General features: G+C 27.1%; 1 protein-coding gene across 1 annotated transcript in view; it reads right to left on the bottom strand.

Annotated features, from left to right (window-relative positions):
* Positions 1-18,430, bottom strand: part of LOC107452989 (cell adhesion molecule Dscam1-like) — a 262,770-nt gene that overhangs the window by 151,138 nt on the left and 93,202 nt on the right. Inside the window, exons 5-6 of the mRNA XM_016069635.3 lie at positions 18,242-18,359; positions 11,601-11,779 (exon numbers count right to left, since the gene is read on the bottom strand). Coding sequence (XP_015925121.1) covers positions 11,601-11,779; positions 18,242-18,359 — 297 coding nt within the window. The remainder of the gene's footprint in view (positions 1-11,600; positions 11,780-18,241; positions 18,360-18,430) is intronic.

Here is an 18,430-nt window from a genome sequence, read left to right as displayed (position 1 = left end):
GTTCATATATATATTATCCATTACAATCCTCAATAATTGATTAATTAATTTATTATTAATGAAATAGTGATAAAATTAATTGCAAAATTTTCAACGCTTAAGATTAATCTTTAAAGAATAAATATTTATTATCTTTTCATTCCCAATCTAATTAAAACTTAAGTCGATAAGTTTCTAATCAACCATTATATTAGAAATTTCTACCACGTGAGAGGAATTCTGCATGGATGATTGCATTGGCGAGATCGTTTTTCCGATAATTTATCGCAGAAAATTACGCACATCTTTTCAGAATTTAATCCCAATGTCTTTCCTACATCATAAGTGATCTTTACTTCAGATAAGAAATTCTGTGGCATATGTTGCACATGTTGATTGATGCTACACTGGATGTGAATAAATAAAATTATATAATGAGTACAAAATAATAAACTGTTGGAATTCATGCATAAATATTATACTATTCAAATGCTCAGAGTCTGTTTGCTGTAAAATTACTTAAACTTTATAGCAGTAGCCAGAAAATATAATTAAAACATTTAAGGCAGAAAGAAAGTATTACTAAAATTTAAAATTTATGCGCTTTTACTGTAGTTTTAAAATTTGTATGTACTTTTTAAAAATATCCATATTAAAAAAAATCCATATTTAAAAAATAAAAAAAAAGAGACAAATGAACAACCAATGCTTAATCGATAAAAATTGATTGAGATTTTTGCTCATTGAACTGAAACTATAGTATGTCCATTTGTGTACTTTCATTTGTTTCAACTTTATTCACGTTGTTTGTTTACTTTAACCGTTTCCCTGCAGATTATTTTTACTTTGCTTTATGATGTTCAAAATTTAGAGCAAAAATTACGTGTGTCCTATGGAAACACATATACTTATAAGTATTAAAATCCTATTTTTTTATGACTTAGTGCTATCATTTTGCATTCCAAAGTCAATTACATAAGAATAAAAAGGAACTCTATTGCTTAAATAATACGCAACAAAAGTAACTTCATAACAATTTTTATGTTCTTCTCTGGCAGTTAACAAGAGCAGTAACTCGGAACTAAAGTAATAAGTAAAATTTTCCATCTTTGTTAAGTTCAAAGCGAGTCTTAATTTTATTTTTGTCGTAGCCCGACGAGTAACAGCAACTTAAGCGAATCTCAACTTCTACAAAGTAAAAATTGTACAATTTTCCAGATGAATGCTTCGGCTCCATGCTTGGATGATTTCTAAAAAGGATTAACTGAGGTCTGTACTTTTCCACTTTCATCAAATGGGAAAAAATGGTTAAATGTAGTTAATTTTCTATCGTTTCACAAAAGAGCTTGAATAATTTGAAGATGATAAAATCAAATAAATTTTTTTACAATTTGGAGATGTTCATTTTTTCTTAATTTAATTACTCTGAAAAGGGGGGTATAAAGTTTATCATGAGACTGTATTGCATATTTTTCGTTTTCTTCTAATTCTAAAATAGTGAAAATGTGAGTTGAAAATAGCTATGAAAGATAAATTCATAACATTTCGAGGATAGTTAATAATTCTCTATAAAATATACACTGTTGAAATTTTCAATTTAAAATTATGGTAAAATAACTGGCAACTGTCTGTCCATCCTATTAACCGTAAAAATTACGATAAAGACCATTTTTTTCCTTTATGGTTTTGAAAACATTTACGAAAAGTACAGTTATAAAACCATGAATACAAAACTATACAGTTTCTTAACAATTTACGACTAGCATTTTTCATAAAAGTAAAAAACAAATAATTATTTTACTACACATAGGAGCTCGGCACGCCGTAAGGTAATAGGTATTGGAGAGTGCCGGACACTGGAAATTCTTCATGTGGTGAAGTGAATTGAGGAAATATTGCGGTGTCAATACTAGGACTCGAACTAAACAACCATTCACTAAATTTTTATTTAACCATTCTTTCCGAGAAATTTCTAACAGTGTATAATGGGTGATGTATCCTACTCGTTTGCAATTCTCTATAAAAATATTATAATTATGTTAATTAAATGCAGGTTTAGTTCGATGAAATTATTGCATAGTTTGGAAATTATTTATTTTCTGCCATTTTATCTTTCAACATTTATTAAAAATAGTCATTTCCAAAGAACAAAACAATTTAGGACTGTAATGAGAAACGTGATTATTTATTGTTTTCCAGAAACTTGATTACATTATTATTGTAAAACTAACTTTCAATGAAAATTGAATATTTGCACCAGAAAGTTCAAGAACTGAATTACATTGATTAAAGTTTAAGTTAAAAACCATAATAATATGTAGAAGTAACGTTAGTTCGAACAAATCCTTTTCCGCAAAATAGTCTTAAATATTATCCAATATGAACAAACGACATGCTTTTGTAATTCCAAACTTCAGGAATGAAATAAATGGAGCCTTCTTTTTTGTTTCACACCTTTGCACCATACACTTCATACTCGCTGATGCGATTGCTATTCTTTAATTTTACAAGTATCCATGCAGGTTTACATATTAATTAAAACCATGCAATGACAGGATTACAGGTACATGTATTTCACCAAGTATGTAATAAACCATGCATGATTTTCTACTGATACATTTAGTAGTAATCATTCCAACATCCTAGTATTGCTATTAAATCGTATCATTCAACTATCCTAGTATTCCGAATAAATAAAATACCTTTATTTATTCAGAATATTACGGCAAGACATTCGTAGACTTCTTTTTAAGATATTTTAAAATATATTTTACATTTATACTAGATTACAACGAAATAAAATATAAGTATAAGGTATTAAGAAGTATATACATTAATATTGAATAAACAATTTCGAGATAATTAAGAGCTTCCAACTATACAAAGGGTTTTGAAATAAAATACAACTTAGAAACTCATTAAAAATGTTATATCCTTAGAGTAAGAGTTAAAGATATTTGAGCAATAATTTCACCTTCAGTTATTATTAAAAGTTCATAATACAAGAGTTTTCAGATGTTGTTTAATTTAGATTACAAAACACCTAATTTCTCAATTTATACGGATGCAATTCAAAGTTCTAAGTTTTTTTCAGTTTTAACTGAAATATATTATAGATTTTTCTTTTCATTTTTCATCTCATTATAGTTTTGTCATTAATTATCATTAGTTAGTGGTCATTATAGAAAAATTTATACCATTCTATAAAATAAAACTGAAATAAAATTTAACTGATAACTGAAATAAAATTTTTAAATTTTGCTTGGAACAGTGTACTTATGTAAGCTATGTTCATGGAATAATTTTTAATTCATCTAATGTAGTCAATTTTTCTAGCAACAGGCATTATATGCTGCATGAAAATTTTTCAAGGAGTGAGCTAGAGAGCTTTTTAATTTTTTTTGATGTGGAGCAATGTTTTTCAAACAAATCAATTATAGAAAGGAACTTTAACGTATTTTTTTTTTTGAAAAGAAAACTAAGTTTGAAATGTAACAAAATTCCATTCACATTAAAGTTAAATGTAATTTTATTTATATATATATTACCGCCAAAGTATGAAATGCCGGCATTAAAAGTATGAATTGTCTAGGCATTGAATATAGAACCTAGGTATTCCATAGACAAATGCTATTTAGGCAAGCATGAAAAAAATATCCTGATCAGGTTATTATGAAAATGATGTGCATTTCTCAAAAAAAAAAAAAAAAAAATTATTCCGAAAAATTCAAAATGCGTAAAATATTTAAAATGCGTAAAGAAAATGGGAAGTTGTATAAAAAATAATTTATGCCTATTTTATTAAGAGAAAAAAAAAATCATGTAAAAAATAACAAAATAACCTACTTGTTGCAACATCGCAGGATTAAATGACAGTTTGAATTACATTTCATCACTTACGAAACGAATCACCTTGGCATGCCTAAAAATTCATTGTTGCAACATCGCAGGCTTGAGTGACATTTTGAATTACATTTCATTACATTACGAAACGAATGTGACTGGGTGGCGCAGTTGGTTTGTCGTCGGCCTTCTGAGCCCAAGTCTACGGGTTTGATCCCCGGCCCAGACCCCGGATTTACGGGATGCAGAAAATCCTCAGCTGCCACGTCGTATGATTATGCAGCGTGTAAAAAATCCCTAGAGTGCCTTATTGGCTCTTGACATTTCTGGCAAAATTAATTCCTAGTGTACTTTAGCATCCAAATAGAGTCTCGGTGCTGCCATCTAGTGTGGCAGAAACTAGACTCCCAAATTAACATGACCAATGGTATCTCCATTGTGGTTTTCCTGAAAGAGTGGATACCTCTTCTGGAGAACGCACTAGGTCTGCTCATCGGGAAGACTGATTGTGCAGCTCATAGGAAATAAAAAAAACATTACGAAACGAATCGCCAAGGCATACCTAAGCATTCTATCGAATGCCGGATTTCAAACTTTACCGGTAACATGCATATATTTAAACATGATTGAGAAGTTCGTTACTCACAACCTATAAAATACAGTAAGTCTTTTGAAGTATACGTCTTTAAAATATTCCATTAAAATTTTATTTGGTTTGATGTTTAATTTTAATTATTTTCAATTTTAATTATATTCAATTTAAAAACTACGTAAAATCCAGATATTAATTGCATACGCCCCTTAAAAGAAATTCAAATCTTGTTATTCAAGGAAGAGTATTCAATGGTCTAAGATAATGTTTAAAGGTAAAACTCTGCGTTAAACCTTTTTCTTTCTTAAATCTTAAAAGTATAACAGAACTCGTTTTGAAATAATTATATTGAATGAAAAGAAACATAACACAAGTCTAATATATTTTTCACAAATTTCAATTATTACTTTTCTTATAGGAAAATGGTCCATAATATATATGATCACAAAATTTATCGAAGGTACAAGAATATTTCCGTCTTAAACTTCAGAAAATCATCATGAATTACGTACTAAAATTTGTATTTATTTAAAAACACAAGAACTCAATAATATGGTACATGCCTTGTTGTAATTAATTTAATATTTATATATTTTTGTGTATTTTATGAACATTATCAAATCTTTGTCAAATTATTATATTATTAGAGTGAAAAATTGTATATGAATACCTTTTAAAATATGAATGCATTTTTAGATTATTCAGAAGGATATTTGACTGCTCCTATTTTTTGAAATTCCAATATTAAAAATGACAACTATTGCATAGATATTAAACGTACCTCAAAGATTATATATTGTTTTAATTAATTTGTTAACAACTGATAAGAAAGAGTAGATATAGATTATTTTCTGATATATATTAATTAAATATAAAACGAAATGAAATAGCCCAAATATTTTCACGTCATATTAAGTTTTATATTGTTCAAAATTTTATCGTGATTGATTTTTAATTAAATAAAGAAATATTTATGTTTATTTTGTAAGAAGCTATGTTATCTAAAAATAATTATCATATTAAAATAGACAATAACTATATATGTATATTTATTGACTATATTTATTGTCGATAAATACAGTTATATTTATCGACTGTTACATAGTAATTTTTTGTTACCCTAAACCTTAAGTATTTATTTCTTTTTACTCATCATTAGCCTGTAACGTCTCACATTGTAAGGCTTCCATTCCTTTTAGGTAATGTTCCGATTTCTTTTACCTGGCATTATCTATGAGGAAAAGGAACATTTACCGTCCAAATCAAAGAGACATTTGATATCTACTTTCTGTAATGTCAAATAATCTCTGTGGCTGATAAATTAATTTTTTTCTTATCCTTTGGGATTCATTGCGTCAGATCGTAAAGAATATCGTATTAATAATAACAATTGTTTTATTTTCTTTTTAAATTTCAGTTTGAACTTTATACAGTAGTTACTTTTATTTAAATTATTAGTATTAGACTAAGCACGTAACATACAGGATTTAAATAGCTGACAAATAAAATGTAACACACATGATGAAAGAAGAAGAAAGTATTTTCAGTGATTGCAAAAAGAAGTATTAATGACGAAAAATAAGTTAATGTGTGTATTAAAAATATTTTTACTCTTAAAAAATAGATTAAAAAATTTATTTTAAAAATAAAATCATCCAGCTCACTTTATCTATAAAATAAAACCAATAAAGTTTTAATTAAAATGATTCAAAATAGTTATAATAAATGCAAATATGTAATATAAAAAGAATAGTATACGTTAGAAAAGATCAGCATAGATTCACCGAGCAAGAAAAAACAACAAATCAAAACTCGTTTTGAGCTTAGTAATTTGTTAATTAACTTTTAAGTATAGTATGATAGCACAAATTTGACTATAAAAATATGATTTTTGAAATTTTATGTCCGTTTCTATAAAACACGAATATTTTGTGCTCTACATCTGCAACAGAAAGCAGCTAAGCAAGAATGTAATATGTTGAAATTATTGCATTTAAAAGTAATGGAATCACTAAAAATGAATACAAGTGTAGTACAACACCTATAAAATTAAAATATTCATCCGACTTTCAAAAAGGGCAATATACTTCCTCAACTTTGGAATTTTAGAGTCAAAATCTTCCATACCAAAATTTGCTTGTAATAACAAGTAAGATTTACAAGCATTTATCACAGCAAATCAGAAATATTCTCATATGTAATACAAAAATATTTAAAAAAATAACAAAATATATTTTCTCAAGCTTCAGAGATGGATTGTTTAAAAAGGAAACTTGCTTGACCCCCCGGAAAACTCTTATAAAGAAGCTACACAAAAACCTGTATTTGTTCCTGAGACATTAAATATTTTGAATTTCCTCTATTATAAATAAACAATAAAATTTTTTTTTTACTTTATTGCCGAAACTAAGCTATTACAATACAAGCTGATAAGAGATACAGAAATCTTTGAACTATTAAAGATTTCTAATAGCATTTCTCCATTCCCTATTTTGTAATAATCATAGAAAAAATCTTCTTTTGGCAAGTGCTCTGCATTTTTGTTTGAAACATGAATCATCGTAGTTGCCTTATTTTTTTATTATTTCAAAGCGAATTTGCAAACTGAATATTGCCAATTTGAACAACCAGTGATAATAGTTTAATGTGATTAATATAATGTGATAAATGTGATAAATAGTTATACCAGTGATAGGAGTGTAAAATAGAAACCATCTGATTATTTTTACATGCAACAAAAATGAAAAGCCTTTCTCGATGATAATTATATATTTCAAAGCTATAATTAAATTTATAAAATAGTGGTTCTGATAATATAAGGATAGTTTTCAACTATTTTATAAATATAACGTTTTCTCTAAAAATGAATTAGAACTTTGAATTACAAAATTATTTATGATCTGATAAATTTTATGATTAGTCAGATTAAACTAATATGAAGTTAAATCTGATCTGACTAATCATAAAATTCCAATTCCAATTTAGGACAGTTGCAATATTTACCTAACTGAACATTACACCATTTTCTCTAATTGCGAAATTAAATTATTACCAATATTAATAAAGAAGGTTTTTCTAGGATTATCACCAATAATCAACTGATTTTAGAATTTATAAAACAAACTAAAATTAATTCTATTGTAACTTTTGATTTCCAGGATCTTTTCAACAGCATTCCTTTTTCTAAACTAAAATAAGTTCCTTTGAGTTATTACTATGATTTTTAAAATATTCTTTATTTCGATTTTGTTTATTGCGAAATTTTAATGAATTTTTGTCTTTTTAATGGTTTTCTTTGCCGTGGAAAATGTATATTTATTCAAATTGATGGAATACCACAAGGATCTAATTTTTAATCTCTTAGCTAACTTATATTTACACTATTAAGAAAAACAAAATACTCTTAATATTAAATTTGTTCTTAGATTTATTGATGACTACTTGGATTTAGATTACTTTTTCTAATGCATCTAAGATGTTTTTAAAAAAATCTATTTAAATTCTTTTTTTAATCAAATAAATAGAATTAAAAGAATATGTAGTAATGTTCACTTATCTTAAAAGCAAATAGACAAACTCTTTTAAAATTTAGGGAAAGACAATGGATAACCAAATAAAGTAATAAAGTTCTATATAAAATCATTGAGTTATTTGTATGTTATTATTAATAAATTTACAGAAAACTTTTTTGGTAATTTATATTTTTATCATGTCCAAATCCAATTCGTTAAAGTCCGTGGCAAAACATCTGTGCAAAACGGGCGAATCATATTTTTTAAAATAAATGTTAATTTTCTAAAATCATTAAAATTGTATAATTAAATTTCAACCATATAAATCATTAACTTCTTTAAATTAACTAGTAAAATATTATTACCTTACGCACATCATTTTTCGGGCCTATCTTTGTTAACTAGCAAATCAAACGCGCTACAGTACTTCAGTAAGGAGGTCTAAGAGGTTTATTTGCTCATTTTAACTCTATTTCCGCTTCTGTTTTCATATTTCGTAATCTGGCATCTTATTACGGAAACATTTTAAATCATTCTTGAAAGATTTCAGTACATGTAAGTTCATTTGAATTCGCTACTCGCTTTATCGGTTTTGTTTTGTATTTTTTTTCTTTGAATTTTATTTTCTGTTCTTTTGCGTGATATATTTTAAACTTAATTTACTACTATTGTAACATTATATCTTGATTTGCATATATAAATACAATATTAGAAAGCACTCCTTTTCTGGGATATAATCGTGTGAGCTAATCAAGAGAATATATCTCTTGATTTTTCTTTGTTTTCCGGATTTTAAATATACATTTTTTAATTTTTGTTAAATATTTTTAAATATATTTTATCTTAATAATTTCTATCTTAATAACCTTTTTTTTCTTTTTTCTTTATCATTTTCCATATTTTCTCTACATTTTTAACTTGGTTAATGAGTTCTATATACTTGCAGCTTATGCTCAGTAAATAAAACTTATTAATTTTCTTCATTTGCTCTCTTATTTTATGATTTTTGTTTTTAGTGCATATACATGCGAAAATGTTTTTATTACTAAAAAAAAAGAATTATAATATATATTTAACTTCTAAAATTTTCGTAAATTTATGATCAAATGTGAAAAGTTTAATAAAACTGAATTTTCATTTCAAAACAAATTACGGATTTATATATTTTTTAAAATATAAGAGCAATGTTTTTCATTTCACATGTTCCTCAAAATATTTATCGTAAATAAAGCGGTTTAAATCTAAATTGTGATAAATGTTGCAGAGGAATGACTCAATATTTTACATCCTCAGTTTTGTCCACTTCACTTCGTTTCTCCTAATGCGATAACAACTAGCTGAAATTCTTTGAAAATAAATTGAAACATAATTCAAAAGTCTGAAAGCACCACAATCCTTAGGGTGTTTCCTTAAAGGATATTTCTTTCAAACCGCTCTCAACTTATAAATCTGTTTTTGCACTTGCTATATTTTTTAGTTACTTGAAAGAGTAGTTTTCCGTGTATAAATGAATGTTTCGAAAGCACCTTAAAAATAAACTTTAAATCTTTGTTAGATGCCTTTTAAGAATATTTCTTCAAGCACCAGTTTTCTTCTCCTGTTTGAAAGTTAGTATGTCACAGTTTAGTTCCCAAAAAACCTGAACCTTTGTTACATCCTGAATCAAGTGAAGTTTTAAGCGCTAGTACTTCAGTTAGATAATGTCTTATGATTTTAAAAAGTTGCCTAAAAATCTATGTTAAATCAAATCAATTGTGAAATTTTCTATATAATAATCTACTTTTGACAAAATACATAAATAATTTTTACTGTTTAATATTACTACTATTATTGATATTATTATTGTGAAGAGTAACAATGATTTAGATCAAACACTTATTGACATCGTGTGAAAAAAAAATTACATTTGTTAAATTGTATTTCAGTTAGAAAAAGGATTCTAAAGTCAAAAATTTAAAATAATTTGAATGTCAAGAATGTCTGATGAGAATTGTAAAAACAATACTATATTCAAAACAGTATAAATTTTTTTTCGTTAATTTTAAAAACTACATTCGCTTAAAAAGAACAAACAAATTGGAAATGCCGACATGCTTCAATTACATTAAAATAGGAAAATATTCGTAAGACACAACAATAAATTTCACACTGTTGTATTATGCTCTTTAGCATCAAATTATTGTTAGGTAATTAGCTAAAAAATCTAAAATATATATAGATAGAAGATCAAAATCTAATACGATATTATTAAAATTTAGACATAGTTTAAGACAATAGTTTATTGTCAAATTCAGACTTAAATTTAAAATGAAATTTTAAAGGGTTTTTTTTAATTTATTTCATTTAGATTCCTAAAATTTGCACTGTAAATTTTCCGTAAAACATCAACTTTAATACAATTTAATTTGAACTTTATTTTAAATAAAATTAATAAAACATGTTTACAAATATCTTAAGCTGATTGATTAAACAATTTATACATTGTACAAAGATACATGCGTTAAACGTTAAAAATAACTAAAATGTTATGTCAAACATTAAAAAAATTATATTTTTTTAGATGCTTATTCGAAATATTGATAAATAAAACTTCACATGAAAAATAAGAGAAGTACAATAACTCTTACGTTAATATCTTGATTAAAAAGATTTAGCTAGATTTAGTAAAGAAAAAAATTAAATTTTGCAGGTTTTAAATTCTTATTATTATTCAGTGAATGTTAAAAAAGTTCATTTTGCTTATTATTTAAAATAATAAGAAATAAAGGTTTGTTTTTTATATGAAAAAAAGTAAAATAAGCTTGAAAAACAATATTTTGATAAAAACAGATTTAACTATATTTTGATGGAATTTGCATGCTATATTATGTGCTTAGACGCATTTGGAATACCTTTGTCCAAATTCTTTCAAGGCATCAATAAATTTCATATTATACTAATTAAATTTATTACGAGGTCAAAGGAAATTGGTCTCCTCATTGAATATGTGGTTTTAAAAGAATACAAGAATTAAAATCACTTAAGCATATGGAATTTTTTTTTCAAAAATAGGCATTTTAAAACTTAATTAGAACTTTGAAAGCATAAGCATTTTTTTTACTGATAATGTGTTGAACTTGCTAACCAGTCTTAAAACACACAGATTCTTTGAAAATAATTTTTACGTGTATAACACTAGGACTAGGTATATATCACTAGGAATTTTTCATAAAAACATTTAAATATCTAATTAGCGCAGTTATTGATTTGTAGAAATTTTTAAGGAGTTCACAAAACGTGTTAATGTCCTAAATTGACCAGTATAAGTGAACGTAGTATAAAGATCCCATAAATTTTGAATTCGCTAAAAATTGTGTCAAATAATTAAAGTTCGTTTTTGCTGCCCTAAAAAATAAAAACAGACCAAACATGCAAACCCAGTAGAGGAACCAAAAACACATCTCCAAGTAAAAAAATGCACTAACAAAAAATTTTAAGATTCTTTTTAGAAGTAAGAGGTTTAAAAATATTATTCTATATACTGCTTCAAACAAGCATCACCAGTTCTGTGTCATAACCAAATTTTATTTTAAAAATAAAATTTATTTCCATATCTAGTGTGTATTTTAAGTATTTTTATTTTTTTAAGACACCATAAATTTTTTTAGATGCTATGGTAGGTTGGAAAGTCTCACCTCTAACTGTCAGCTGTGTTTCAGATCTAACTTCTCCAGCGTCACATTTGGCGACACAGACATATAATCCTCCATCTTGGGGGGTAACGCGGCGTAGGATAAGAGAACCGTTTATCAAGTGATGCTTTTCATCGGAGGAGGAGATGTCAAGAGTTTGACCGCCCGTCTTCCGACTCCATCTGGGAATAGAAACGGATTTTTAGGAAATATAGGAGGAATAAATGTAATGAAAATGCATCAAAGTTGGCAGCTGTAAGAAATACATTTTTGAGAAAACTTCCACTCCTCAGGTTATGCATATATTCCAAATAGATTCTGCAATTTTCTCATAAGTTCGTTCTTGAAATATTGAGAAGCATACATCCATATATATATATATATATATATACTGTCTATATTATATCTATAATAATGTATNAATAAATACAAGAAAACACGAAGAAAGTTAAGAAAAACAATAAGTTTCATTTATTGCGCTTAAGCTGCAAGTAAACAGAACTCATTAGATAAGTTCAAAATGAAGAATAAAACAAAGAAAAATTATAGACATATGGAAAAAAAGGGGGGGGGATAATAATGAAAAAAAAAATAACTGGGGAAAAAAAAAGAATTAAATTTTTTTAAAAAATCCGGAAAATAAAAGATATAATATTTTCATCAGCCCACACGATTATATCAGCAAAGCACTCTTTCATTAATAGGCTTTTTTGCATGCTGTTCTGATCGCCATGAAATCCAGTTCGCATAAAAAAAAACAAGCTCTGAAATTTTTTAAATTGCTTATTAATTTAATTACCACCCAAAAGGAAAAAAAATTAAACACCTGTAGACAAGTTCCTTCATAATTTTTTTTTTAAATTTAGAAGAAATATTTTAACAGAATAGTTATTTGCTTTAATTACATAAAAATTGCTATTTTCCTTATTTTGAAACCATTCTTACTTGCTTGATCTGTACTTATGGGTATTTTTACAAGAATTTTCTTTTCGAAACGGTGTTTTTCTGCTTAATTTTATTTTACAATACTCATTATAAAATAATTTAAACTTCATTATGCACCAAAGAGCCATTACATTATGACCACCCTGCTAATAACATGTAGGACCACCTTTAGCCCTCAAAACTGCTAGCACTCGCCGTGGCATTGATTCCACAAGATGCTGATAGGTAGTGTGAGGTATCTGGTACCAAGCGCTCACCAACTGGTCCTGCAAAATTCCCTCACATTGCGAGGGGATAGCGTGGCAGCACGAATTTGGTTTTCCAAGTTGAACCACAAATGCTCTATTGGATTAAGGTCAGGTGAATTTGGGAGCCAAGACATGACTTGAAAGTCACTGGAATGTTCCTCGAACCAATCCATGACTATTCGACCTTCATGGCTTGGTACATAATCCAGTTGGTAAACACCATTCCCCGCATGAGAAACTGTTGCCATGAATGGGTGAACCTGATCTGCAACTATGTTCAAGTAGCTTACAGACGTCAGGGATTGTTCTATGAGGATTATGGGTCCTAATGTGCCCTATGAAAACATTGTTCCTGGGCGGGAAACCATGAAAACCTGTTCAAGTCCATTCTCATAGATGGAGGGTGGTCATAATGTAATGGCTCTTCGGTGTATATAATTACACATTATTTTTAACAGAAATACATTGTAACATTAATAATTAATTACAAATCAGGTACGTTACTGATTAATAAACTTATCTTTTCTCATGTAGATTCCCAATTTATAGTGAAGCTTTGTATTAACTATTTTTTAAAATTATTATTAATTGCTGTGTTTGCTTTAGATTATACTTTCAAGTGCTTTAATCATTAATCAGATTTAAATACAGTAATTTCAATTATTATTTACGTTAATTTATCTTTTATGTTTAAATTTAAAAGAAAAACTAGTGCAGTTAAATATATTATTAAAGCACATATTGACTTCAGTATTTGGTTTCAGAATTTATTTCCCGAAAAATTATTGAAAAAAACTAAGAGCTTTTTCTTTTGTAGCACAAAAAATGAATGTTTTGTCAAATATATGCTTTTGAAAAACTTAATAAAATATTTATCTGCTTATTATTTAATTTTTAAATAGTTTTGCCTAGACAAGCATAAGAGTCCTTAAACACAAAAACAAAATTACAAAAAAATGCATAATTTAAATGTCGATTTTTACATATAAAATTCAAATATTTTATTAATATTGTTTCTGGACAATATATTTTAATTGTGTTTCCTCTGAAAATTATAAGTTCTGCTCTCACGAAACCCTACACTGTAAAAGAAGGTTTTCTTAAAATTGCGCAAGCACGCGTCAGAAAATCTCCGAAAAAATATAGTTGAATTATTTATTATAGAGAATATTGGGTGCTCACATATGGCCATAATTAAATAGTTTCAAAAATGCCAAATCATATCCATATGAGGCTATGTTCAAACTTTATTAGCCTTTAACGATTAAATACTCGAAAGGTATAGATAGCAATTTACTGCATTAGATAAAGGTTTACTGCACTTCTTTCATTAAAAAATTATTTCACGACTAAAGAACGTTTTCAAAACGGTAATCAACACTTTCCTTCTTTGAAGCCCTATTTTAAGTTTGAGCCCGTCACTATACTTAAAAATGAGGACATAGGGTTTCAAATTCAACTATATATGTTTCGGAGCAATTTTAACATACTTTTGATTAATTTTGAGAAACGAGAAACTCTTTTTCAAAGTGCATTATTACCAATTTTTTCCTTGCTCCAAAATGTATTGTTACATTGAAATTAAAATTAATTTAATTTAACGATTCCAAAATTATTTATTATATTAACAGAGATCCCCCATTAACGATAGGTTTAGTTCATGATTCTATTGGAATAGAATTTTAACCCTTTTATTTTATTTCTTTTTTATCGTATTTCCATTTAATTTTTTTTAATTTTTCATTAAATTTTTCGTTATTGTAAAATCTAGTTAAAATTGTTTGACAAATTGATTATTGATTGATAGTGCGAAAAAATATTTATAGTATTATTTTACAATTTTGTACTCATTATTTTAATTACACGTGGACTCACAATTTTAAACAGAGCTATTAGTAAAAAGTTAATACAACTTACTCAACTTCTCAATAGTTATGAAATCGGAATAAGGTGAATAAATAACTTATCTAAATTCATTTTGAAATGCAGAATAATAAGATAAAATTGTAAGTGTTATTTATAATAAGGAAAATCTACATTTTGACACAACTAATTTCGAACCATAATCAAAGTTAAAAATATTATAGAAAACCAAAGAGGGATCATAAGAAACATTACGGTTAAATTAAAGATAACTGGTTAAAAATAAATAATTAAGAATAAATAAATATTTTATACTCTTAAATTAGGATTAAAAATATTTTTCAAAAGATTTAGAAGATGATAATAAAAATACTCTGAATCATACTGTACGATATTACCTCAATAAGACTTTGAATATTGGTTTTTAAGCTTATTTTTCCACAGTATACAGTTTATTGCGCAATTATTTTCCACACTAGACTTATTTTCTAACAATGATTTGGGGTGAACATTTTCTTTTTGTCCAGGAAAACCGCTAAATGTAATACCCAAAGTCTTTGTACGCTACCCTTCCTAAACTTTAAGTTTTGTATCTTAGAACAGTTATGATTGGCGATAAATTCGCTATCTCAAAATATAGCTTTTTTATTTTAATGATTATTTGTTTTACATAATACACTCTGAAGAAATCTCAAAAAAGCCCTTATTCCCATCTTTTTGTTTTAAAAAAAATAGGATTGTTTTTTACTTTGTTTTATTTATTTAGTAATTTTTATTTTTATTCTGACTGTGGAACAATTTTTTGGAGAACGTGTTAACTGGCGGATTTATTTCCAAAATATAAAATAATAAACCGTCTGCTATATATCACATAAATTCTTGTATCGTCTCTTATTTATGAAACTTACTTTTTTCTAGGTTTGTGTTTTCACTTAGTACAGTCAGATAATTGTTCATGCATTTCCCTGAAAGAATTCGGATGCTTTTAGACTTTACTACTAGGAGTTCTTAAAAGGTAGCTTTTCCCTGACTAAATGATGACTTTTTAAGGGAAAGTTCCATCAAAATAATACAATAAGCCATGCAAAGCAATAACAATGAAAGTAACTAATAAATGTTATTCATACGTGACAGATTATTTCTTTCTTTAATAAAGCAATTAACATAGTTATAGTGACAATTTGTTTGGAGCAAGCAATGTACGTATTAGTGTGTTTTGACATTATCTAAAATAGGAAATAACTTTGTTTTCAGAGTTTAAGTAATTTGCCTTGTTTTATCAGATAGCAAGAAAAAAACTGAAAATTATATGTTTAAATAATTTATAGGTTGATTAAAACATTAAACTGTAAAAGACATCAGAACTTATATCAATAAGTACATATTAAAGGCAAATAAACTAATCTTCAAAGGTGTTAGTAAAATATGAGGTGATTTTTAATTAGCATTTCGGATTTACTTTTGTTGATGAGCTGGTCATAAACCACAAAGATCTCTTCATATGTAACGTAACTAAAATATTTTTAGGTTTTATATAGTAATCGAACTAACATCTACGACCCATTGTAGCTATGAAATTTTATTAATAGTTCGCAAGTTAAATCTACATTGTTTTATCCCTTGCATGTAGATTAGTTTGCATTTTTAATTATCGTTTGTTATTTTACTAGCGGTTTTCTGTAGTTTTTTTTAAAGTCAATAAGAGTATATTACAATGCTTTCCGACTTTGCTGTTTAAATAAAGTAATTACATAATACAGTTACAGATAGCATAGTACACAAGCATTTGTCAGAAAACGATTACACACAGATGGCATGTTTCAGGGAAATAGAAAATGAACATAAAGCTTCGAGTAAGTCAAGTAAATGATAATATACGACATCTCCCATTTCTGTTTCCTAACATGGTAAAGTCATTACATTTGCGAACTTAATATGGTTGTCATTTGTCTGGGAAATCTCCTGCGCGATCAACTAGAGGGCTTGTGTTCATTTTCTTTTCCTTGTTGAGTTATTTGGTTCATTCCGGTGGCAAATAACATTTGGAACAAGAGATTGCTCTTAAGGTCAGTTTGTATGCGATAACTTTGCGTTTCGATGGAATTTTTTAGGATATGAGCCTTTATAAAAGTGAAAGAAAGACACTTTAGAATGTTTTTTTTCTCTCGTTTATTCCCTCTTTGTTTACTTAAAGCGGATAACGGATATTTCTGACTATATATTTTTGACAGAATTTAGTCAAAAGCCTGTAGAAGTTTTTTACTGTACAGTATGCTGCTAGAATTTAATAGTGTTTCTATTTACAATTCTTATTTCTTTTTGTTGTTTTGCAACATTCGATTCTGACACATTTTGCAGCTTAACCCACTGACGGTTCTGCACGTAAAAAATCGTATTTTAACCTGCAGTCTTCTCCGCACATCAAAACCAGTTTTCTCACGTTATTAGATAGAAAAGTGGTGTATTGGGGAAAAACATTTTCCTAATTTTGCCCATTTGATAAACCACTTCTGATAACGTAAAATGTTTCAATGTAATTTCAGCCAACATACTAATGCTTACAAAGCGATCACTACTTTGTTTTCATCAATCAAATCAAATTTATTTAAATCAAATATCAAAAAAATAACTGTCATTGGCTTGATTTTATCAAAATCAAAACTCAATCAGAATGATCGCAACAATCAAATGAAAATTTTAATCAAACGACTCTGTAATCTTTTAGTATTTTAATTGCACAGTGTAAAACTTTTCTTTTTAGATTGAAGTTGCAGCTATGAAGACAAGTCAGGCTTACCCCAGCTTTGATAAAATCATGAATAACATTTCAACAGATATGTTATGTATAGTAACAGAAATGTTTATCTATAAATTATTACTTTTTTAAGAAAAAGTTAAAAGTTTCTTGCATGCAATAAATAAAGAGGTCATATGTTTAAATCTTTCTTTTTCTTAAATAGAAAAAAAACTAACGTATTTTTGGGATTATTTTTGTGTCATTTTGGCGTTTAATCATCATACAAAACTGTTTGAGAACTATTCATAAAAATAATATATTTAAATTTTGCGTATACCAAAAATGTAACGATTGAAAAGTAAATAGTTTTGATTTTGCAATAAAAATTATTGCATACTGTAAATTCCCTGTATTACTTTGTGTTATTAAGTTAGAAATCAAAAAATCAACAAAATAAAGTTATTTTCCTTTATAGTCTTTAAATTTATGCAGCACAATATGCATATTTTTTAATTCTCAAAAAAATATTACAAATGGAAAATAAAAATAAATGCATTCAAGACTTCATCCTGCTCTATTTTAAAGTTTTTTTGTGATATTTCATTAACAAGATGAAGAGAAATGACTGAAAGAAAGATGCCTTTAAATTTTTGCTGCTCTTGGCTTTTCAATAAGAGTGTTTCCTCTTAACTAAGCAAATACTTTCCCTTGATTGTTCCTTTTTTTAATAAATTATGCACTCACTAGATAATTTTAATACTTAATGCCACTAAACAACTTTAGATATATCCTCTTGCATACAAAAAAATATAAGCAAAAAAGTTAACGTATAATCTACTCAGACTACTGACCTGTAAGCTGGAGCTGGATGTCCCTGGGCGACGCATGGAATAAGAACTAAATCCCCTTGATTGGCTGATACGTGTCGAACAGCATGCGTAATTCGAGGAGGAACATTCGATTGAGGTTCTACAAGAAATAAAATGCATACATTTGAAACTTTAATAATATATATATATATGTTCATGCATTTCCCTGAA

Source organism: Parasteatoda tepidariorum, chromosome 8, assembly GCF_043381705.1.
Source record: "Parasteatoda tepidariorum isolate YZ-2023 chromosome 8, CAS_Ptep_4.0, whole genome shotgun sequence".
In the NCBI taxonomy this organism is placed as follows: domain Eukaryota; kingdom Metazoa; phylum Arthropoda; class Arachnida; order Araneae; family Theridiidae; genus Parasteatoda; species Parasteatoda tepidariorum.
Note: the sequence above shows the minus strand (reverse complement) of the source record. Positions and strands in the feature narration are given on the sequence as shown.